The sequence below is a fragment of the Garra rufa genome, chromosome 8 (genome assembly GCF_049309525.1).
Source record: "Garra rufa chromosome 8, GarRuf1.0, whole genome shotgun sequence".
NCBI classification, from domain to species: domain Eukaryota; kingdom Metazoa; phylum Chordata; class Actinopteri; order Cypriniformes; family Cyprinidae; genus Garra; species Garra rufa.
Window position 1 is genome coordinate 5871038 of NC_133368.1, and position 24801 is coordinate 5895838.

The following is a 24801-nucleotide window of genomic DNA, read 5'->3' on the forward strand; positions in this document are numbered from 1 at the left end:
CTCTCCAGATGCTGCTGCTCGTAGTGTTGAAGGGTCAGCTCTGTGTGGGACGGTCTCTCCTCCTCCGCTCTCTCTGCTCAGATGCAGATGTGATGTCATCAGCGTGGGTCAGCGCGCTGCGTCTGCATATTAGTGTCAGTGTGTCGTTGTGTATCCTGGGGGAGGACGGGCCTTCCTGGCCTACATGCCCGCCCACTGCAAGCCCACAGCTTCTTATGGGCCTGCAGCACTTCAGTGCAGTAAATGCATTCAGTGGTGCAAATCATTATGTGAAAATAAGTTCATCCATGCGAATGAATGATTTATTTTTTTGTCACATGTGTTTTACTGCTCTGTTTCACTGCAGCATGGAAGTCATGTAAGTTTAGATGAGCAATGATAAATTGATTTATTAGCTAGGATGGTTAAGTGGCCAGTATTTTCTCATTTTGATATTGCATCAGCCGAGAGTTATGGAATAAATTAACAAAGGAATTTTAACAAACATGTCGATTTTATTTCTTTTGATATTTTTTGCAACATTTCATCCATTTTCTCAACATGACTTTGTGTTATGAAATAATCAGTTCATTTTGCATATCTAACGTATCTATATATGACACCAGCAGCACTGTCCATACAGTCGACCTTTAAGGTAGTTTGGGGTCCACAGTGGTCTGTTGTCGTGTGGATTTTTTTGAATGTGTGTTACAGTGCTTTGCAATCTATAATAGCACAGTCAAAAGTATGTGAGAGGTGACTGTTCCCTCCTGGTACCATCCTGGGACAAAGACAGGAATTGTGTACACAGACACACACACGCGTACACTTTCTCTCTGTCAGACTAGGGATCAAAGCCCAGGTCATGTGACTCTGCAGCTTGATGTCACAGAAGAACTGCTTAGATCCTGACATTCCACACCAGGGGCGTCGCTAGACACATTTTACCGAAGCATGAACCCAGTAAAATACTGTCCCAGTAAAAGTCTTTGCCTGATGGAGAAGATTTACACATACTGACCTGAGAATCAGTTTCCCTGATAATACATTAGCATGTGTGTTTTCTTTCTGCTGTTTGGAATCTCAACTAGTGATTCAGAATTCATAAATTAATAATTTTGATTTAAATCTATTAAATGGTTATGCAGTAAGGTCTGACTCTAAAATTGTTCGTGATTCAGTTTTATTCATCTGGACTGTTTTCTCACGCACTGAATCTCAGGATTTTTTTCAAGACAGAAAACAGAAAGTGTTGGACGAGATGGATATTTAACTACATCCATTGAAAGAAACAAAGCTTGCAACTTGCTTATTGAAGCCGTTCTTTATTGCACCAGGTAGCTTGTGAACAATTCATTTTATCCATTTGATTTGGCTTGATTCTGACTCGCAAGATTCCAATTTGATACTGATTTGGTTTTGTTGAGCGTTGATTCGGTGTCAGTTTTGCTTTACATCTAATGTTGTAAGTAGCTTTTTCCATTTGTTCATTGCTTTGTTCAAAAGAAGTGTTTCAAAAATATCAGTTGATCCACAGGAATGGAGGCAAGCAATAAATATTTACTGAATGTCACAGATCCACTGAAGACAGACAGATAAATGCTCAAATGAAATATAAAAATGTTTTAACCAGCAAAAATCACTGAGGGTACTCTAGTATCACAGTTTGATTCTTAACACTGTCTTCAAAGGGTTAGTTCACCCCAAAAATTAAAATTCTGTCATGAAATACTCACCTTCATGTTGTTCCAAACCCATATAATCTTTGTTCATCTTCAAAACACATATTAAGATATTTTTGATGAAATCTGAGAGCTTTCTGACACTGCATAGACAGAACACAACTAAAACCTTCAAACATCCGATAAAGGTAGTAGGGACATCGAAACAAAAGGACACAAAACAGAAATAACTTTTATTCAACAATTTCTTCTCTTCTGTGTCAGTTTTAGACACGTTTTTTTTTTTGCCCACAAAAAGTATTCTCATAGCTTCATATCTTTTTAGTTGAACCCTGATGTCACGTGGACTATTTTAATGATATCCTTACTACCTTTCTGGCCCTTGAACGCGTCAGTAGCATTGCTGTCTATTCAAGGTCAAAAAACTCTTGGATTTCATCAAAAATATCTTGATTTGTGTTCCTTCAAATTAGGGTTGGGCGATGTCGACCAATTTGGCATCGTACGATGTCTAATGTGAAACATCGCGATGGACGATGGCATCGTCGTCAGGGGGCGGGGGTGAGGGATGGTTGTTGTTGTTAAATAATTAATTCATAACGAATTAATTAATTGTAGCCTACCGTTTCCACCAGTGCTTAATTTGAGCCGGATCCTGTTCTGGAAAATGTCAGATTTTGGATTTTTGCATTGCGGTATTTGTTTTTAAAGATCCGGCATTAAGAAGTGCATTAGATCGTGACAGTGCGTGCGTGCATAAGAGACAGAGCAAGCGCGGGTTTATGTTGATGTATTTGGAGGATGTGTGTTGGTCCTTAACATATTTTCGACCAATCAGCTTTTTTAAGTTCGAAATCACTCTCATTGATTTCTTACTGCTTAACCAACTCTCTCCAAACGCATTTAATGAGCAGCGGAATGTTTAGAGAGAAAGTGTAATATCAGAAATAATACCAAATCAAGCGAAATATTATTATGTATTAACATTATAAACACTATAAACATAGCTACAAGTTAGTTACCCTGACTCCAAAACGAATCATCTAAATGTAACGGTATTCTGAACAGAACAGGAATGAAACAAAATATATAAAGTTAAGAAACCAAAACAAAGCTAAACTAAAAATAGCAGGCGTTGGGCTCACGCACCTCTGTAATTCGGCACAAATCCAAGTGTTTCCATATTCCCAATGTGTTTGAATGGTAAACTGTTATTTATAATGTATACTAGGCTTTGTACTGTATATTTCGATGGAAAAAAATATATTCTCTTGTTTTTTGTTCCAAGCTCTGTTCGTTATGGTAAAACCATGAAAAAGGCATATTTGGTGTAGTTTATTTAATCTAATTTAATTAAAATGATTTTTCTGCTGTTTTTGTATGCCTCATTTATTAATGTAAACAAACTAGTTTGTGTAATTCGTTTGGAGTTCACTGTAATTTGTATTGTGATCGCTAACAACCTCCTTGTTATTATTTCCTCAAAATAATAATAATTAAGTAAAGATGCAGAAATTGAAAGCATGCATTTCATTTGGCTATATAGTGTGATTGTGTGTTTATCGCTGCGGGGGTGGGGCGGAGGATCGCGATGCCGGCTCAGCATTGTGATGTCTATTGGCCATCGGCGATGGACGATGGCATCGTCTATCGACCCAACCCTACTTCAAATGTCTTACGGATTTGGAACAACATGAGAATGAGTAATTAATGACAGAGTTTTTATTTTTGGTTAAACGATTCCTTTAAATGGCTGAACGGATTTAATGGTGCACTGACTATTGCTCTTTTATTTCTCTGTCAGTCTCCAGACAAGCACGCCGCTCTAGAGGAAACCAAGAACTACACCACTCAGTCCCTGGCCAGTGTGGCCTACCTGATCAACACACTTGCCAACAATGTGCTCCAAATGCTCGACATCCAGGCGTCCCAGCTGCGCCGAATGGAGTCCTCCATCAACCACATCTCTCAGGTAACCTAGCAACACACCACACCTCCCTATACAATCTCACACTCTGGGCTATATTTACTAAAGGAAGACTGACACCTTTTAGAGTCTACTAGGAGCTGACAGGTAAATGACTGTGACATAGGTTAAAAGTACAATATAAGAAGCTCAATTATAAGTGGTACTGACACTAAAACTAGTAGGGATGCACCAATAAGAATTATTTTGGCCAATACCGATTTTAACAAACAATTATTGGCCGATATCGATATTGGGTCAGTTTGGCGCGATTGTTAAAACTGAAACCGAAAGCAAAACACGCACGCGCATTCAAAAGCAATTTTAATCCCCCTTGTTTAGAGAGTGACTCCGCAATGCACGCAAATGAGGCTACATGACATATCTAGGCTGTTATTAGTATGTAGGCTATAATAGGTTGTGTATGTCTATAGCTCTGTATCATGCTTGAAATATTCGGTCTCTATTTGCACTTTGAATATTTAGAGAGTAGCCTACTTTGATTATGGCTGAATTGTCTGCACTTAATACGATTAAGAAAGAACTGTGTCGTAATTTTTTGTTATTTATACTGTAGATTGTTTCAAAATGCAGTGGTTGCCTTTAATTTAAATAGCTCAACCTATAGTAGAGAAAATAAACAATTGTGTTAATAATAGTAAATAAATAAATAATTATTACAAATTATGTTTTTACAATAATTTTATGTTTACATTTTGTACATTTACTCTCATTTACCATACTCTGTCACAACTTTTATTTATTTTTTTATTTTAGTAAGTTGTTTTAATTTTTAAGGCCAAATCTATAATCTGTTTTTGTTAATAAACTATACTTTAAAATGTAATTTAATGAACCCTTTAATTTTTGTGGCTTTAGTCATTGTTGGGATACTATTTTAAAGCTGGCGACATCAACAGCTTATATCGTAATATATATCGTTATCGTTCAATATGGGAAAAAATTATCGAGATTACATTTTTGCCATATGGCCCAGCCCTAGGGGTGAGTAATTAATAAAAGAATTAAAATTTGGGGTGAACTATCCCTTTAAACTACATCTACTAAGATTGTCTCACTGTCCAGGCAGTTTTCAAGTCAGTCGATCTCATTGATTCAGTAATTAAACATCTTCTGTAAAGAGCTGTAATTCAGATGCAGTGTAACCGCAGGGGTCTGGTGCGACTGCTGTTGTGTTTTGTGCCAGCCAAAGATACGAGCAAATGTTAGTCACACATACTCATTTCATTTATGTGTTCATGTCCCTGCCTTCTCTCTTTTTCTCTCACCACTTCTCTCTTTCTCTCTTTCTCCTCTACCACTTGTGGGAAATTCCTCCCTGTGGCGTCACATCTGGACTGTTACATTGCACACAGCTCTGAGCTATTCAGAATAGCACAGTAAACTGGATAAGGGACCACACACATGCACCTCAATATGGATTGAAAATCACTCTTTTGATTACATTTAATGTATTTTAAGAGCTGCTGTTCATCCACATAGCTTTGTAATGCTATTTGCAAATGCTCATTGGAACTGTTTTTGGGTAACACTGAATTGTTGAACTATGTTGCTAATGACAGAACTTGCAACCATGGTTTTGCATCCCAGGATGATTTCTCTCTCTTTCACTTTTCATTCTTTTTTTTTTTTTTTTTTGTCTCCATTTCTGCGATCTATCCTCTCTTGACTGCCCTCATCTGCGGTCTCAGCTGTTGCTCTGGACTCTATCCCTATTTACCATATCACTGTCAGTTAATACTGAAAATCATTTAGCTGTGTTTGAGATGCCAGCAGCAGCGGCTTATCCCCCCTCTGTGTTTCCTTTTTTATTTTTTATTTAACAGCTGTCAACAGCATGAGCTCTAAAGCGATTAAACACAGCCGCACAACATCTAATGCAGCTCTTCTCGTGAAGTGCTTTTGACACGATCCTCTCCCAAATTGCCGTGCGAAATGAAACAGAACTCCGCCGACAGAGCTTTCAGACCTTTCACAAACTACACGCTTTAATAATCCGCCTCACATACTGTGTGTTCTGTAACCTGCTTCAACAAATGTGAAGTTTAAAGAGGCCATGATTTTTCTTCTCAAGTTGTCTCATGCTTCTGTGAGGTAATTTAATTCTTGCTGCTGTAGCTTTAAGACTTCAGAATGCAAATGTCCTATATGAAAGTGGTTATAGTTCTGAATCTGAATTTGTTCTATCCTTCTAATCCAGACGGTGGACATCCACAAAGAAAAAGTGGCAAGGCGAGAGATCGGCATCCTCACAACCAATAAGAACACCTCTCGCACACACAAAATAATCGCTCCAGCCAATCCCGAGAGGCCAGTGCGGTACATTCGCAAACCTATTGATTACAGCATGCTGGACGATATCGGTCACGGTGTGAAGGTAGGACACGGGTCACCTCAAGAGGAACAGTTTTCCAAACTAACATGTTTGTTTTGAACTAACAAATGCCGGAATCTGACGTGGGTTTTCTTTGTGTCTGAGATTTGTGTCACTAACCTCTCTGTGCTTCCTCTCAACTCTGTTCTCTGCTTCGCTCTTGGTTTAAGTGGTTGCTTAGGTTCAAGGTAAGGGCCTTTACAGCTGTCTATGATCAGGTGAAATGAATGGAGAAGGAATAAGGTTTGATTCCTTAGTTCATATGACCGAAATATGGACTGAGAATACTGATTTTTTTCATTTTAGGTTTAAACTATTTGGAGACTCAGAAATGTCTCATATAGATGCATTCATGAGGAATTGAGGTGGAGCGAATAATGTTTTAGTTTGATTTTGCAAATCAGAAATTGAACAACCATTTGGCAATCACCCCTGTTTCTTCTTTCATCCTTACCATATCATATTTGCGTTTTATAATTGTTGCATGTTGCTCAGGAGTGTGTGTGTGTGTGTGTGTGTGTGTGTGTGTGTGTGTGTGTGTGAGCTTGTTCTGTTTGTTTGGGCTTTTCATTGTTTTCTCTAGATAAAACACTTTCTCACAGTCTTTCTCTCTGGCTCTACATTGTATGCTGCTGTTCTAAGCTTCTGTCAACTTTTTTCTTTTCTTCTGTAAAACTGAGATGTTTTTGTTCACAGCTAAAGGCTGTTTTTGTTGTTGATTTTTGTTGTTATTGTCATAGGTCAACACCCAGAACATGAAGATGGGCAGCCTTCTTCGTACCACACCTCCCACACAGAAACCACCCAGCCCCCCAATGTCAGGCAAAGGCACTATAGGGTATGTATATATGGACTTTGTAGCTCTAGGGGGTCACGAATGAGAGAATCGGCCATTGAGATTGTGCCAGTGACTTATTTTGTCTTAAGTGTTTTCTTATGATGCTCACACATCCAAGTCTTTCAGTGAACAGCATAAAAAGTTTTGAGTTAAAGGGTTCACAAACTGAGAAATCAAAATTCCCTTCATCTTTAAACATTATAAGAAGTCATTATACTATGAAAATATCCTGTAAGATTCGGAACTCAAAACTGCACAATTCGATACAGGATTTATAAAGAAGATACTATGCCAACTGTATTGGATCCAACAATGTTGCAACGCACAAGTGTGAGTACCTGTTTTTATTAGGTGGTCACTATGGCTTTGTCTATTATTACAGATTGTTTAATATGTACTGAGTATTTATGCATTTTTAACCTAAATCACAGCAGCGTCCATCTATGAAGAATGCAGGCTGTCAAATATACACAACTGTTCGCCAATCACAGCAGTGTGCGTTTACTTCTGAGTCTACAATCTGCCATGCCTATTCAAACAGAGCGCTCTGATGAGGGGGGTCAAAACTGGACCGAAAATAGCCTATTACTTCTAAGTTATGATGTTTTTTGATGTAAAAATCTGGATAACATTGTAGGTTGGCCTCAGAGAACAGTACAAAATAATAAAAAAGGCAGTTCATGACCCTTTAAATTTATGTAAATTAAATTCTGCAATGTTTTTGATAAATAAAGTGAATGACAAATTCTGCTATGCAGTACCAGTCAAATGTGACCCTGGACCACAAAACCAGTCTTAAGTCGCTGGGGTTTATTTGTAGCAATAGCCAAAAATACATTGTATGGGTCAAAATTATTGATTTTTCTTTTATGTCAAAAATTATTAGGATATTAAGTAAAGATCATGTTCCATGAAGATTTTTTGCTAAATTCCTACTGTAAACCTATCAAAATGTAATTTTTGATTAGTAATATGCATTGTTAAGAACTTAATTTGGAGAACTTTAAAGGTGATTTTCTCAGTATTTTGATTTTTTTTGCACCCTCAGATTACAGATTTTCCAATAGATGAATCTCGGCCAAATATTGTTCTATCCTAACAAACCATACATCAATAGAAAGCTTATTTATTGAGCTTTCATATGATGTATATATCTCAGTTTTGTCAAATTTTACCTTAAGACTGGTTTTGTGGTCCAGGGTCACAAATGTGTCATCTCGACACACCTACTAATTTCCAGTATGTAGATCAAGTGTATTCAAACATTTGACTTGTATTTTTTTACTCTTTTTACTAATCAGATAATTCAAAACATTGTTTTTTTATAATAATGTTTCTACAGCAACACTGAGGTTTTTCTTGTTTCTCAGTGTAGGTCACGCACAGCGTGATGTGACGTGTCTCTAGTTGAGTTCAGGGGCACATGTGTGGGTCATATCTTTAGTCCTCAGGGAGAATTCAGCCTTAGCCCCACAGATGACATTATCCTTCACATCCCTTGTTTCCCTTTTATCCCAGTGAAGAGCCTGATTTTACATTTGGGTCAAAAGAGGCGTGTTAAATATGCTTTGGCATCTAAAATTGCGAAAGCGTGGAACTGTGATTAAAAAAGATAAGATATGCTCAGTTTTTAAAGAGTGTTCATTATTAGGGAGATGGAGCTTGATGTGTATGAGCACTGAGGACAAAGGGTGTGTCCTGCCCTGTTTTCTGAGCACTAGCTGTGCAGATTGGCGCTCTTTTGGTTTCCTGTGTCGCCCCATGATGGCTGGGCATTGCAGGCCAGATTGTGTGCTGCTTAAAGGACAGGTCAGCAACAATACACAGCTAAAGCTCACTCTCTCATGAAATGCATGCATATGCAAGAGATGGGAAATCTGAACATATGTTAACTGTTCTGTGAATCTTACAAAACCTGTGAAGAACATGTCAATGGTTGCAATAAAACCTTATTTATTTAAAACCATTAAAGGGATTTTTATATGAAATCATTGTAATTAAGTAATAGGCTGTTTTTGTCCTGTTTTTAACCCCCTACATCAGAACTCTCTGTTTGAATGGGCGTGGTGGATTGTAGACTCGGAAGTAAACGCCCACTGCTATGATTGGCTAACAGTTGTGTATGTTTGACAGCCTGCATCCTTCCTAGATGGATGCAGAAATACTCAGTACATATCAAACGATCTGTAATAACAGACAAAGCAATAGTTACCCATACTTATGTGGTGCGACATTACTGTTGGATCCAATATAGTAGGCACATCATCGTCTCAAATTGTGCCGTGTTTGTAAACTAATCCGCAGTAAAATCTGGAACTTGGTTAATAAAAAAGTTCATCAAATAAAGTTTCAAATCAGCTTCAATATAGGCTGATTTTAGGCTATCAATAAAATTGAGTTGTGAAAATGTCAGGGTGTTTTATAGTACAATTACCTCCTTATATGTCAAAAGATCAAGGGAATTTTGATTTCTTGTTCATGACCCTTTTTTGATTTTTCTTTGCAATTTTCATTGACATATTTGCATGAGAAAAAAGCATTTGTTGTACTTTATGCTGATTTATAAAATTATAGTAATTAGTTTACTGTAATACAGATTAAAAATATGAATTACAGTTGTGGGAATATGATTGTGCCTGTACACATTATGGTCATCATCATTTTATTTTAGCAAAATTTATTTATTAAATTTTTTTTTTTTTTTAGAAGAAATCTGAGCTGGACTTTTTTTTGAGACAGAGAGAGAGAATCAGTGTTTCTGATCGTGTTTTTTTTTTTTTTTCTGTGAGGATTTGTCTACTGTTGCTTATTTTCTGTCATTTTATTTCTTTCTTTTTTTAAAAAATGGTTAATTGTTACATGTGTGCCATAGTCAAGAAGCACAGCGGTTTGGTAAAAATAGCCTTAAATAGCAAAAATCCCTTAAAGTAAGTGAAAAACATTAAGACGAGTAATCGTGTATGTTAATAATTTATTCTCAAAAGATGCCTGTTTCATTTCTTTTGATACCAAAGAGAAAAAAAGTGACACATTTTATTTCCCCAAATTGAATTACTCTCACATGCTGACACATTTCTGAGTAAGACATTGAAGTGATGGTTCAGCCAAAAATGAAAATTCGGTCATTAATTACTCACCATTATGTCATTCCAATCCCTTAAGACCTTCATTCATCTTCAGAATTCAAAATTTATTTTTGGGTGAACTATCCCTTTAAGTAAAGCAAAATAGTTTTAAATCTAAGTTTTCTAGGCTAGTCATTGTCTGATTTAGTTTCCCCAAGGTTATTAACCTGCTGTCCCACCCAACAGGAGACACTCGCCGTACAGAACACTTGAGCCAGTGCGGCCTCCGGTGGTACCTAATGACTACGTCCCCAGCCCCACACGCAATATGGCGCCCATTCTGCAGCAAAGTCCTGTGCGCACAGCATCTGTTAATCAGAGGAACCGCACTTACAGGTACCATTACCCTCATCCTCTCCTCTCTGTTGGAGTAAATCTCATGCCTCTCTCGCATTGCTCTCAATGTGCATGAATGTCTCTGCATTTACTGTCTTGGGGATGTTTGTAAATGTATTTATTAGCTTTCATTGATGAGCTGGTTTTGCTGTAAAGCTCTTTCGCTCTGACATCGCTTTCCCCCAGCACTTCTAAAACAAGCATCGTTGATTGTCTGCACAATTGCATAATCTGAAACCTTGGCAACCAGTCGCGAGTGACGTTAGCAGTGCTCACATAAATGCATCATCAGTCATGGAGGATAAAGACGCCTGAAGATGCTCTCAAATGACTGCAGAGCCTCTCTTTCTCTGACATTTTCATCTTAAACTTTCCTTGGTTTATTTTTCCTGAGGATTTTAAAGATCAAGTCCACTACATTGCAGAACAAGCACAAGACTTTTGCAGATAGTTCTCTCTGGGTCTTTCCTTTGAAGCTCAGACCTTTTCAGATGCGTCTGAAATTATGTAACCGCTCTCGCTTGTTCTCTTTTGATCTCTGTGCCATCTGCAGGGATGCCTGTAACTTCATTTATGCATTTGGCTGACACTTTCAGCTAAAGCGATTTTATGATGTGTTTCCTGGGAACCGAACCCTGACCTTGTTGTTTTTAGCATTCTGTGTTTTACTTGTTGAGCAGGAACACACTTCAATACACTCCTAACAGTTTCTCATGTTTTCGCCATGAGCAGTGAATGTATGCTGAAGTCCTCCCACGTGCTCTTTTACGTCTGCCTCTTGTCACTCTGTGCAGGATCCGAAAAAGAGCATTTGGTGCTGTTTTCCCCAGCCCTCTCCCATCTGTCTGCCAGTTGGAGATGTTATTGAACATCTTGGACAAAAATAACAACGGTTGTGCCCTCCTGAGGTTCAGAAGGGCTGATGATCGGAATATATTCATGTTTGAGAGCACTTTAAAGTGTTGGTTCACCCCAAAATTCTGTCATTAATTACTCGACTTTTAATTACTAATTACTTGTGTCATTCCAAAATCATGAGCCTTTTGTTCATCTTCTGAACACAAATTAAGATATTTTTGATGAAATCTGAAAGCTTTCTGACCCTGCATAAAGAGCAATGCAACTTTCACGTTTAAGGCCCAGAAAGGTAGTAAGGACGTTGTTAAAATGGTCTCTGACTTCAGTGGTTCAACCTTAATTTTATAAATCTACGAGAATACTTTTTGCACAAAGAACAAAAGTACTTTATTCAACATTTTTTTTTCTGTAAATGTGCATTGAAGACTGACAGAGAAGAGAAGAAATTGTTGAATAAAGTCAGTATTTTTGTTTTCTTTGCGCACAAAGTATTTTCGTAGCTTTATAAAGCCGATGTCACATAGACTATTTCAATGCTGTTCTTAGTACCTTTCTTGCGTTGCTGTCTATGCAGGGTCAGAAAGCTCCCAGATTCCATCAAAAATATCTTAATTTTTTTGTTTTGAAGATGAACGAATCTCTTACAGGTTTGGAACGACATAAGGGTGAGTAATTAATGACAGTATTTTTATTTTTGGGTGAACTATCCCTTTAATATCATCAAAACCTTTATAAACCGAATTCATCCATATTCTTGCATTTTAAGGCTACAGAAAGTTGAGGTTAGCCTTGGAACTGTGGTAGCACACATGCTCTTAACACATTTTAGTTTTAGCACTTCAAGGATTTGAGGTTTTGAATTCTGCCTGTGTTGAGTCCAAATCCCATTTCTCCTATAATTTTATAGCCTTCAAGGGTGAATTTCACAAAAACTGCCAAGAAAAGACTTGGTCTTAGTTCACCCCTGAAGTGAGTAAAAAAAAAAGTATTTTGCATACAGGAAATTATGATTAAATTTGAAACATGGACTCTTGGAAATACGTTTGGTTGTTATACTATCTGATATGACAGTTTAGTAGCATGAATTCTTTCAAATGCCTTAATTGTTATGAAAATATTGTGCAGTCCAACAAGTTTTAATGCTTCTAAATAGGCTTTCTTTAAATTTGCGATGTACTTGGTTATGTGCATTGATTGTTGAGCTTGCAGTCGATCATAATGGCCCTGATATACTTGAAATCAAAGAACGATCTGGTGTGACGTCATTTCGGTAACACTTTACAATAAGGTTCCTTAGTTAACATTAATTAACCACATTAGTTAACATGAACTAATAATTAACTGCACTCATACAGCATTTATTAATCTTTGTTAATGTTAATTTCAACATTTACTAATACAATATTAAAATCTTGTTAACATTAGTTAACGCAACATGAACTAACATGAACAACTGTATTTTCGTTAACTAACGTTAATGAAGATTAGTAAATACAGTAACAAATGTATTGCTCATGGTTAGTTCATGTTAGTTCGTACATTAACTAATGTTTAACTAATGAACCTTATTGTAAAGTGTTACCGTCATTTCTAACAAAATTAGGACAAAATGTAGTTTTTTGGGGGGAGTTCAAATCTGCTTACCAGTGTTAACTTTTCGGAAATGCTTCAAAAGCTTTTTAGACTTTGAACTATGGATGATGGGGTGCAAGCTAACAGTAAACCGCTCCTTACTTATTTCAAACTTCTTTTTACCTTCAAGTAAAGAACTACGCTGTAACTATATCAGGGCATTAATAAAATGATTCAAGAAGTCCAGCATACATCATCAGAAAGAAGTCATGATTAAGACAGTCATGGTCAAGTGTCAAAATTACAATGTCAGAATTTTTTCAGTTCAAAATCAAATCAGTAATATGCATTCAAATGACAGTTCATTCTTCTCTTCAGTCATTTAATGTTTCCTGTACCTTCTCTTTAGCTGCTTCAGCTCTATGTATTCGTCTGGCGTTGCTGTCTTGTTTCTCTTTTCATCTTAAAGCGTTTCATTCCAAGTCTTTCATCTCTATTGATTGATTTGTGCATTTCTTCTTGCTCTTTTTACTGCATCCCAAGCACATGATCTCATGCAGTCTGTGCTCCATGTGCTCAGCATTTGCGTATTCAGTATGAGTGCAGGCTATGAGTGTGCTTCTTTCTGTCCACAGCGAATCTGCTGTTGCTTCTCCGTTCCTTCTGTGACTCACAAATGCTGCCATATCATCTTATGTAATAGACACTGAACCAACCCGTGCTGCTGTTTTTCCTGTCGTGTGTGAGCTGTTGGTACATCTATGTATCTGTGTATGTGTCTGAGTTTGTGATGTATGTGTGTTTGAGAGCAGTTATGATTCATCTGTTTTGTTGTCTCTGTGTGTGAGTCTATGGGTGTGTATAACATGAGGCATATGTATCTAAGGTGTGTAATCTGTATCATGTGTTCAGCAGCGGGAGCAGTGGCGGCAGTCATCCCAGCAGTCGCAGCAGCAGTCGTGAAAACAGCGGAAGCGGCAGTGTGGGTGTTCCCATCGCTGTACCCACACCCTCTCCACCCAACGCCTTCCCAGGTGACATCTTAATCACTAAAAGCACACTTAACATATATGGGCTATTTTACAAAATTGGCGCAAACTGCTGTCCCACGACCAAAAAACATGTTATAAAAGCATTTAAGTATTCAAATCTTAGATGTTTATAAAGATCCTTTTGTTATCTATTGAAACCCACAATAATATTTAAAATATCAGTACGTTTAATATATAAAAAAATCAATTAAACACACCTGATCCAGCTAATCACATCCTTCAGGCTTATTTGAAAACTACATGGTATGTGTGTTGAAGCAGAGTTGGAACTGGTGGGTTGGAACAGCCCTCCAGGAACTGAGTTTGACACCTGTGATGTAGACAGTTCTCTAAGAGACTAAAGCAAGTCTTCTTCCTGGCATGCCCCACATTTACCTCCCTTTAAGCGAAATGCAAAAGCATTTCTCATTTGATTTCCTCCCTCTCTCCTTTTTCTTTTTTACCCTCAAGCTGCTGGTGCCAGCACACCCTCAGCTCCATCTAACTCCACTCAGCCTTCTGTCACGCCCTCTAATTTAACCCCCACACAACCCTCAGCCAACCCCACCTCAATCCCTGAATCTCTCCCCACTCACCCCGACTCCACTGAGAGCTCCCTGACCCCAGATAATGGCTCTCCTCCCTCTCAACTACCCCTCAATTCAGCTGAAGCTAGTGCTACATCCAGCACCAACCCTGGGACAGGTGAGTCCAACACTGTCCGGCCCATCATCTCCAGCCCATCAGTCATACCTTCCCTTGTTTCATTCCTCACCTGTGGTGAGTTTTTGGTCTTTGTGTCCTGCTCATTTTGCTTTCTCATGAGTCTCTCAGGCTGTTTTCATACATGGTTTCATTGTTTGTTCCAATTCAAATATGGTATGGTTTTAAGTCATTGATAAAAGTACCACTGCGACTTCACTTGCAGAAAAAGATGCAAATGTTTTGCTTTTATATAACAGTTCTTTAAACAAGATTACATTGTTTTGTGTCATGTCACGTAAATATAGGCCGATTAATCAGCTTTTATGAAAGTTTGAGTTTGAAAAGTTTGCAAGAGCACTTTTGTACCATAATAAGGCTGTGAAGTAGATTTAGAGTGTTCAGCATGATAATGTTTAATGAAGCCGCTTGTTAGCAATCGCCTTTTTCCAAGACAAGTGAGAACTTAATAATAATAATGACATTACTCATACAGTGGGGGAAATAATTATTTGATCCCCTGCTGATTTTGTATGTTTGCCCACTGACAAAGAAATGTTCAGTCTATAATTTTAATGATAGGTTTATTTTAACAGTGTGAGACAGAATAGCAACAAAAAATCTAGAAAAACGCATTTAAAAAAAAAAACTTAGAAAATTATTTGCTTTTAATGAGTGAAACATGACTTAGTACTTGGTGGCAAAACCCTTGTTGGCAATCACAAAGGTCAGACATTCCTTGTAGTTGGCCACCAGGTTTGCACACATCTCAGAAGGGATTCCGTCCCACTCCTCTTTGTAGATCCTCTCCTAGTCATTAAGGTTTCAAGGCTGACGTTTGCCAAATTTTGGATTTGGCAACGTTTGGATTTTCACTCCCTTTCTATGGGATTAGGATCTGGAGACTGGCTAGGCCACTCCAGGACCTTAATGTGCTGTTTCTTGAGCCACTCCTTTGTTGCCTTGGCCATGTGTTTTGGGTCATTGTCATGCTGGAATACCCATCCACATCCTATTTTCAGTGAGGAGAGGAGGTTCTCACCCAAGATATGATGCTACATGGCCCCGTCCATCGTCCCTTTGATGTGGTGCAGTTGTCCTGTCCCTTTAGCAGAAAAACACCTCCAAAGCATAATGTTTCCACCTCCATGCTTGACGGTGGGGATGGTGTTCTTGGGGTCATAGGCAGCATTCCTCCTCCTCCAAACACGGCGTGTTGAGTTGATGCCAAAGAGCTAGATTTTGGTCTCATCTGACCACAACACTTTCACCCAATTCTCATCATTCAGATGTTCCCTGGCAAACTTTCTTGAGCAGGGGGACCTTGCGGTTGCTGCAGGATTTCAGTCATTTATGGCGTAATGTTACCAGTTTTTTTTTTTCTTGGTGACTATGGTCCCAGCTGCCATCTTTGACAAGATCCTCCAATGTAGTTCTGAGATGATTCCTCACCGTTCTCACGATCATTGAAACTCCACGAGGTGAGATCTTGCATGGAGTCCCAGACCGAGGGAGATTGACAGTTATTTTGTGTTTCTTCCATTTGTGAATAATTGCACCAACTGTTGTCACCTTCTCACCAAGCTGCTTGGCGATGATCTTGTAGCCCATTTTAGCCTTGTGTAGGTCTACAATCTTGGCCCTGACATCCTTGGACAGCTCTTTGGTCTTGGCCATGATGGAGTGTTTGGAATCTGATTGATTGCTTCTGTGATCCCCTATAAACTGAGATTAGGAGCACTCCCTTTTAGAGACATGCCCCCCCCCCCCCATCCTAGGGTTGTCCCCCCTAAAAAAATTATTTACAAAAAACACACTCTCTATTGTGAAAAATATATGTATGTATACCTAAAATAATTGTGTAAGTAGAAAATAAAACAAATGCATTTAGTTGAGTTCCCCCTCCCCTTCCTCACAGTGGTTTGGCCCACTGCCTGCTTTCCCAGTTCATCTCACCTACTCTACACACACGAGTCAGGTGTGTGGCTGCGGCTTAATGTTGAACTCCAGTAAGTAGAGTATTTTAATCACTTTAAATAAAGTGATTCTCTTTAATGTAGTTGATGCAGACTCATTCATAAATTAGTTGTGGCAAAAATGCTGATTACCGATGTAATTTTCCATGAATCTGCTATATTAGCGATTAAAATATTACTTATCTAGTTAACATTAGCTTGTTTACAATAGCTTGTTGCATAGTGCACTGCAACTAACACGCCAAAGCCATTTTCCATGCATTGTTTTATTTGTGACGACTTGGCATAACGTTAACTTAACATTAACGGCCACAATTAGCATTTTATTTAGCTGTGCATTTACTAAATGAGCACTGAGTACGTCCGAACTGACTGTGTTTTTTGTATAATCAATTTCTATTCTGTTCTTAAGTGTCTTAATTTTAAATAATATTTTAAACCCTTTTTAATTCCTTTTTTTTATTGTTGTGTATCTTTATAAGTACAATTTGACTGTATTATTTGTGTCCCCTTCAAAAATTGCTCATGAGAAATTTTATATTTATTGTCCCCCCCCCCCCCCCACTGTTAAATGAAATTTACACCCATGCCTGGGAGCCAGAAATCTTGCTGATTGATAGGGGATCAAATACTTATTTCACTCATTAGAATGCAAATCAATTTATAACTTTTTTCGAAAAGCATTTCTGGATTTTTTTTTCTTATTCTGTCTCTCACTGTTAAAATAAACCTACCATTAAAATTATAGACTGATCGTTTCCTTGTCAGTGGGCAAACGTACAAAATCAGCAGGGGATCAAATAATTATCTCCCCACTGTATATTTTGTCAAAGAATAGACCAAAAAAGTGTATATTGAGGCTGTGTTGACTTCAGACCCCTTATTCAGGCTTTTAACCAAAAACACATTAAAAAAACAACAGCAATGACTTGGGGACAACTGCTCTGCTGTTTTCAAATGTACTTTGGTCCACACCAAGAAGATCTAGTGAGAAAACCTCCTCAGTCCAGATCAGTTTAAATGATTAGTTCACTTCCAGAATAAAAATTCCCTAATAATTTACTCACCTCCAATATGTTCATATCTTTCTTTTTTCAGCCAAAGAGAAATTGAGGAAATTTCAGAATTTTTCTCCATATAATGGACTTCAATGGGAACCAACAGGTTGAAGGTCCAAACTGCAGTTTCAGTGCAGCTTCGAAGGACTCTACATGATCCCAGCTGAGGAATAAGGGTCTTATGTAGCGAAAAGGCCCTACCCTATCTTTTTGAACCGAAGTACACCAACAAAGAACTAATCGTGCGCGACCTTTCCAACATAAAAACATAATGATTACAAAAGTTAAATATTTATTTGTAATTTTTTTTTTGGAAAATGTCAGATCGTTTGCTAGATAAGCCCTTTGCAGCTGCACTGAAATTGCTAATTGGACCTTCAGTCCATTGATCCCCATTGAAGTCCACTATATTAAGAAAACTCCTGAAATGTTTTTCTCAAAAACCCTAATTTCTTTTTGACTGAAGAAAAAAAAAAAAGACATGAACATCTAGGATGACATGGGGTGAGTAGATTATCAGGACATTTTTATTCTGGAAGTGAAATAATCCTTTAAGCATCATTTTCATGACATTCATGTTTGCTTTTGGATCATTGATCTCATTCGGTCACTGTTCTCACAAAATGCTTGTCTTTGAATGGTCTAACTGTAGATCTCTCACATTCCTTTTCGTTTGTTTTTTCTGACTGTTAATGGGGAATAAAGGTGGTACACCTCTCAGAAATGAATGTGATCAATCTGCAGTCAATCTTTTCTGTCTCTCATGGCTGTGTTTTTCATACAGGTGGTCCTCATTTCTACAGTATGAACAGGCCCGTCCCCAGACAGATCACACCCACAGTGGGGGGTTCGCTGCCGTATCGCCGACCGCCCTCCATCACGGGTCAAACTTCCATGCCCCCCAGCCAGCAGAATGGAGGGCCCTATTACAATCAGAACCAAGGTACTGCTCTCACTATTTAGACCTTGATGCCTGTGTACCTTTTGGTTGTTCGTCAAAAGTTTAATTTGTTCTCTGAGACTGAGTACATGATGGACCCCCACACCTGCGGTTTACTTTCTTTTAACATTTGTATTTGACACACCATCATATCTTTGCTTTACCGCATTCATTTTTTTTCTGTGGTAACATTTCTCTCAAGCTCTTAATGTGAATCTACTGTTAACGTAGTTAGCTTGGTGCTTTGATGTATAAATGGGTTAGTCTTTGAACTCTGTAGTTGGTGTAGATTTACCCTCCATCCTTTCTGCTCCCAGGTGACCACTTCCTGTGTGTCAGACAGTGTTTGCACACTAAACTAACTGCCTACTGTCTTCTGATTTTCCTTTTCACATTCACTTTCTTTATCTTGGTTCACTGCTCACACACTCCCCCCTCCCTGTGTTTCTCTGTGCTTTTTGTGGTTTTGTGGACTAGCCTCAGTGGCCCCCCCACCCCCCTCCATACTGCAGATCACACCCCAGCTTCCACTGACGGGTTTTGTGGCTCGCGTACAGGAAACCAGTAAGTGGCTTTGAGCTCCTCTAATGAGACCCTCCTGCATTCAGAGACACACTCATACACACGTGGCAGCAAGACATGCTGTTGAAAGCATGAAAATATATTCTGGATTCAGGGCTGTCAGTTGATTAGAATTACCTGTTTTTATAAGTAAAATGTGTTTAGTATTATTCATATGAATATTATATACTGATATTTACTGAAAAAAAAAAAACACCTGCAAGTGAAGATAATTACAATGATACCATTATTGTGGTATCCGTGGCCTGCAATCCAACTTAAAGGATTAGTTCACTTCCAGAACAAACTATTTCAGATAATTTACTCACCCCCTTGTCATCCAAGATGTTCATGTCTTTCTTTCTTCAGTCATAAATAAATTGTTTTTGAGGAAAACATTTCAGGATTTTTCAGCATATAGTAGACTTAAATGATGAAATTTCAAAATGCAGTTTTTAAATGCAGCTTCAAAGGCCTCTAAACAATCCCAGCCGAGAATGAAGGGTCTTACCTATCGAAACGATCAGTCATTTTCATAAATAAGTGAATATTTGTATGTTTAAACCACAAATGCTCATCTTGTCTAGCTCTGCGTTGTGCATACGTACTGTGCACTCCCGTTCAAAACATTTAGGGTATGTTGAAAAACTCCCATCTCATTTTTTCCTCCAACTTCAAAGTAGTCCTTTACAAAAAAAGGTAAAATGATGATTTTGAAGTTGGAGGAGAAAATGAGATATATAAATCTAATATATAAACATGCAATTTCTTTCCCAGCTGTTTACCTTGCTTTTGACAGTTTACACGCAGTAAGACATGAAAGAGAACTTAGTTTAGTACTCACATGTCACATTCTGTTTGCGTGCTTTGGATGTGTACGCTCAGGAAACATGATTTCAGCACGATAGACATGATAATCAGAACCAAACAGATGTTTCTTAGCAGAGTATCTATTATACAAGCTGTAAAGGCACAGCCCTTTCCTGGAAAAGTGGGCGGGGAGCAGCATTCACAAAAACAGTGTGTTTCTGCGTCCACTCAAAATAGACATTTTCAAAATGATATAATGATCTGTGGGGTATTTTGAGATTTTGGTATTTTCTGAAACTTCACAGACATATTCTTGGGACAGAATATTACGTATACTTTAAAAAAAAGGGCATAATAGGTCTCCTTTAAAGGGATAGTTCACCCAAAAATTAAAATTTGATGTTTATCTGCTTACCTCCAGGGCATCCAAGATGTAGGTGACTTTGTTTCTTCAGTAGAACACAAACAAAGATTTTTAACTCAAACTGCAGTCTGGTAGTCATATACTGGCAGTTAAAGTCATATAATTGAAAGTAAAAAAGAAAAAAAACATGCACAGACAAATCCAAATTAAACCCTGCGGCTCGTGACGATACATTCATTACCTAAAAAACGATTGTTTTTTTTTGTGAGAAACTCAACAGTATGTATATCATTTTTTACCTTTGATGCACAGCAATGTCCAAATGTCCTGAGCGCATGTCAGCATCCGCTCTGGCGTAGTATTCGCAAACGCCGGAAGCGATGTTGCATGTAAACGACACTCATTGTTTACACAGTTTGTAGGTATAGCGGCTCAAAATGGCAATTACTTGCACTTATCCTGATTGTTCAAACCGATTTAAAGCTGAAAGATTGCATTTGCTTGCGCAAACTCATCCGGGTCTGTTGACTTTTCACCGATTTCCTCTTCTAGTGTTTGCGTATACTACGCCAGAACGCGTACACATGTAATGCGCCGGATGCTGAGCTCGCACTCCGGAGATTTGGATATTGCTGTGTATCAAAGGTAAAAAATGATATAAATATTGTTCAGTTTCTCAAAAAAAACGATTGTTTCGTGTCTTAGGACATCAATGTATCGTCACGAGCCACAGGGTGTAATTTGGATTTGTCTGTACATGTTTTTTTTTTTACTTTCAAAGGTTTGGTGGCGGTTCACCGCCATTATATGACTAACAAACGAAAAGATTTGAGTTAAAAATCTTTGTGTTGTACTGAAGAAACAAAGTCACCTACATCTTGAATGCCCTGGGGGTAAGCAGATAAACATCAAATTTTCATTTTTGGGTAAACTATCCCTTTAAAGTTAAACATGATCTTGAATTCCACTAAATGTACATGTTAAATTGGCAGCCCTCCTTTTTTTAAAAGAGATTAGTCTTGTTGCCTGACTGCATTGCCGTTTTTCTATACAGGTGCATTCATATGCGTGTATGCATCTGTCTGTTTGAGAATATTAGGAGTGAAACTTCCATCACGGTTTCTTTCTCACAGTAAACCATTCAAACATCCATATCTTAATTTACCGCTCGTGCTTTCTGCATGGATCCATGAGCTTGCATGGCCTTCCCATCTAAAGGAGTCCTGTTCTGTGAGTCTCCTGTTCATTTCTCATCTCTCAGTTTCAGATGCGCCTCCCCCACCTCCCCCTTCAGAAGAGCCGGTGTTTGAAGAGACCCAAACCCCAGTTCCACCTCCAGAAGACTATGAGGAAGAAGAGTCTTCTGTGGTGGAGTACAGCGACCCATACGCTGAAGAAGACCCACCCTGGGCTCCACAAACTTACCTGGAGAAAGGTACGCTGAACATATTTTGAAGGCACTGGTTAGATATCCTCACCCTCACGTCATTCCAAACCCATAAGACCTTCATTCCTATTCAGACCACAAATTAAGATATTTTTAAAGATTTATTTTTTGGCCTTTTTGCCTTTATTATGATAGGAAAGATCAGATAGGACAGGAAGCGAAGTGGGAGAGAGATTAGGGGAGGGATCGGGAAAGGTCCTCGAGTCGGGACTCGAACCCGGGACGCCCGGAGCGCACCAGCGCTATATGTCGACAAATTAAGATATTTTTGATGAAATCCAAGAGCTTTCTGACCCTGCATAGTCAGAAACACAACTGACACGTTCAAGGCCTAGAAAAAGTAGCAAGGGCTTCAGGGGGTTCAGCCTTAATTGGTAACTTGGTAACTTCACTGCCTCTTTGTTTTCCTGCTTTCAGTGGTGGCGATCTACGACTACATGCAGGACAAGGAAGATGAATTGTCTTTCCAGGAAGGGGCCATCATCTATGTCATTAAAAAGAACGATGACGGCTGGTTTGAAGGTGTGATGAGCGGCACTACAGGACTCTTCCCTGGAAACTATGTGGAGTCCATCATGCACTACACGGAGTGAGAGTGTCCTCTGTCTCTCCCCCAACCCTCAACGCTCACCAGCGCTAATCTTACACTGCAGAAGAGTGCATGTCTGCATACAAACCATGCTAATAACAGGCCGTGAGACTTCAGAGACGAGTGGTGCAAGTGGAAGCGATAGGAAGCTGAACATCGAGATGTTGCAGACCAGACTTTTGCACCAAGGACTGAGGAAAAACTATTAGAGATATACAAATTCTATTAATAAAAGCCAATAATATGTTTACTGTTGAATGAAGGATCCAGAGTTTGAAGTTCAGGATATGCATAAGCTAGTTTTAGAGTGGGTACATTGTTTTTATTTTTTCGTGTTTCATAACCTTTGCTCGTTCCACAGCATTGCAGTGTTTTGGAAGGCAGCACAGGGGCTGACTGATGTCTCTGAAACGGTTTTTTTTTTCAACAGCCTGAGGTGGGTTCAGGGTGTGATTTACAGTGAGGTCACGCTCAAAAGGGGAGTTCATTACATTTATATTGTATTTTGAGGAACAAAGAAAGTGTGGAACTGAACGGAAAGAGTGAATATAGAGAAGTAGCTTTCTATTTATTACATTGTGACAGCTCAAGGTTTTTTCATTTGTGTCTCTGTAAAGTGTTTTGATTGTTTAAGCTATTGTTTGACTTATTCTTTCCCATCTAATTAAAAAATCTGAGCCGGTTTGAAAAAAAAAAAAAAAAAAGTTAATATTTGCACAAACCCGCAAGTATAATTAATGGGTCAGACTTATTTGCACAAAGGTCTCACCTTGGTTTTACTTTATCATTTAAATATATTTCATACATTTATAAGCGTCCCATGAGAATCGGTCAGCCCCAACACACATGCAGTACTAGACATATCTAATAACCTCATGAACTTTAAAATGTTTTACCTTTTTTGTTTGTTTTACATTTAAATATTGTCGTGATGCTAACCGATTGGTTAATATTTGAGAAGTGTATGTAGTGCTTCATAGACTGCATGCTTAATAAAAACAAACCTTATTTACATTTCATTTATCTTTTTTTTCCTTTCACATTTTATTTATAGGGTTCCCACAATCATGAAAAACCTCAAATGTGACCCTGGACCACAGAAACAATCATAAAGGTCAATTTTTAGAAATCAAAATGTATGCATCACTGAGAACTAAAAAAAAACTTCCCATTGATGTATGGTTTGTTCCACTGATGTTGATTTTTAGAAATTGAAATTTATGCATCACTGAGAGCTGACTTAAAAAACGTTCCATTGATGTATGGTTTGTTAGGCTTGAGAATGGCTTGACAATATTTGGATCAAAATTTGGAATCTGAGGGTACAAAAAAAATCGTCCAAATGAAGTTCTTGGCAATGCGTATTACTAATCAAAAATTAAGTTTTGATATATTTATGGTAGGAAATTGATATCCATGTTTACTTAATATCCTAATGTTTTTTGGCATAAAAGAAAAATTGATGATTTTGACCCATGCAATGTATTTTTGGCTATTTCTGCAAATATACCCGCGCTACTTAACACTGGTTTTGTGGTCCAAGGTCTCAAATGTAGTGATTTCCAGTCTTGGAAAAAGTTAACGCAATGACTAACATTTTCTACAGATGTTGTAAAAAATATTTCATCAGCTAAAATCGTAGCTATGTCTCTGTGACACATCATTTAATAGTTTAGGTCTATTCATTCATCTTTTAGTACCTGACATTGAAAAATAATCCAATAATTGTGATCAACTAGAAAGGTTACGAAAAGTCATGTAGTTTGACAGATTAAGTGTTCAAACCCCGTATTTATTATATATTAGTTCCTCATCACGTATTTGTTCTTGATGACCTCTTATACCCAGTTTTAGGCATTTATGTTTCATAAACAGTAAGTTAAAAAATTACAGTATTATTTTTAGGTGCTCCATAAGTGTTTATGCTAAATATATTGTGCCATTTTGTAGTATTATTGCAATGTGTATAAGCTATTTGACAATCACTGATCTCTTTCTCTCCAGCTACTAAGAGATTTCCATTTCGCAGGTCCTAAAATCAGCAAGACTTCAGTGTGTCTCCATCTTGAAATTTATTTGAATCTTATGTAAAGAACAGATGGAGGTTGTTTAAAGCAGGGTAGAGCCAGTTGAGCGTATCTTTCACTCTGCCCTGCAATAATACCTGGTCAAATGTGACGTTTATAGGATTACCTTGTCTGAAAGCACATCAATCCAAACATCAGAGTTCAAAAATATTTTAACATGAATAGTATTTTTTTGTAAACAATTAAAGCCCATTAACTCAATATTCTTGTGTGCAAATATATGTGTATTTAACTGAATAAAAGTATGGATATCAGTATTTCCATGTGTGAGAATGAAACTAATGTGCCAAATCTCTTTTCCAGTATTTTTGCTCAGAGCTTTCTTGAGAAATGTTTCACGTTTGCCGTCAGTGTTGCCAGATTGGGCGGGTTTCCGCCCAATTGGGCTTCTTTTGATCGGCTTGGACCGGAGAATAAAGCATTGGGCGGGTAGACAAAATTTGGGCTGCTTTAAAAAAATTAAAAGACGCCCAATCAGCTGTTTT

General features: G+C 38.0%; 1 protein-coding gene across 12 annotated transcripts in view; it reads left to right on the forward strand.

Annotated features, from left to right (window-relative positions):
• The window catches only part of abi2a (abl-interactor 2a), a 49041-nt gene extending 24468 nt beyond the window's left edge, over window positions 1-24573 (forward strand). Inside the window, exons 2-12 of one of the 12 annotated variants that reach the window (XM_073845954.1) lie at window positions 3466-3633; window positions 5849-6025; window positions 6193-6210; window positions 6763-6860; window positions 10172-10321; window positions 13664-13785; window positions 14254-14487; window positions 18303-18461; window positions 18936-19022; window positions 21455-21628; window positions 22058-24573. In XM_073845954.1, coding sequence (XP_073702055.1) covers window positions 3466-3633; window positions 5849-6025; window positions 6193-6210; window positions 6763-6860; window positions 10172-10321; window positions 13664-13785; window positions 14254-14487; window positions 18303-18461; window positions 18936-19022; window positions 21455-21628; window positions 22058-22233 — 1563 coding nt within the window. In that variant the 3' untranslated portion in view covers window positions 22234-24573. The remainder of the gene's footprint in view (window positions 1-3465; window positions 3634-5848; window positions 6026-6192; window positions 6211-6762; window positions 6861-10171; window positions 10322-13663; window positions 13786-14253; window positions 14488-18302; window positions 18462-18935; window positions 19023-21454; window positions 21629-22057) is intronic. The other 11 variants (XM_073845955.1, XM_073845958.1, XM_073845959.1 and 8 more) reach the window with 11 other exon arrangements.
• Window positions 24574-24801: the final 228 nt, after the last annotated feature.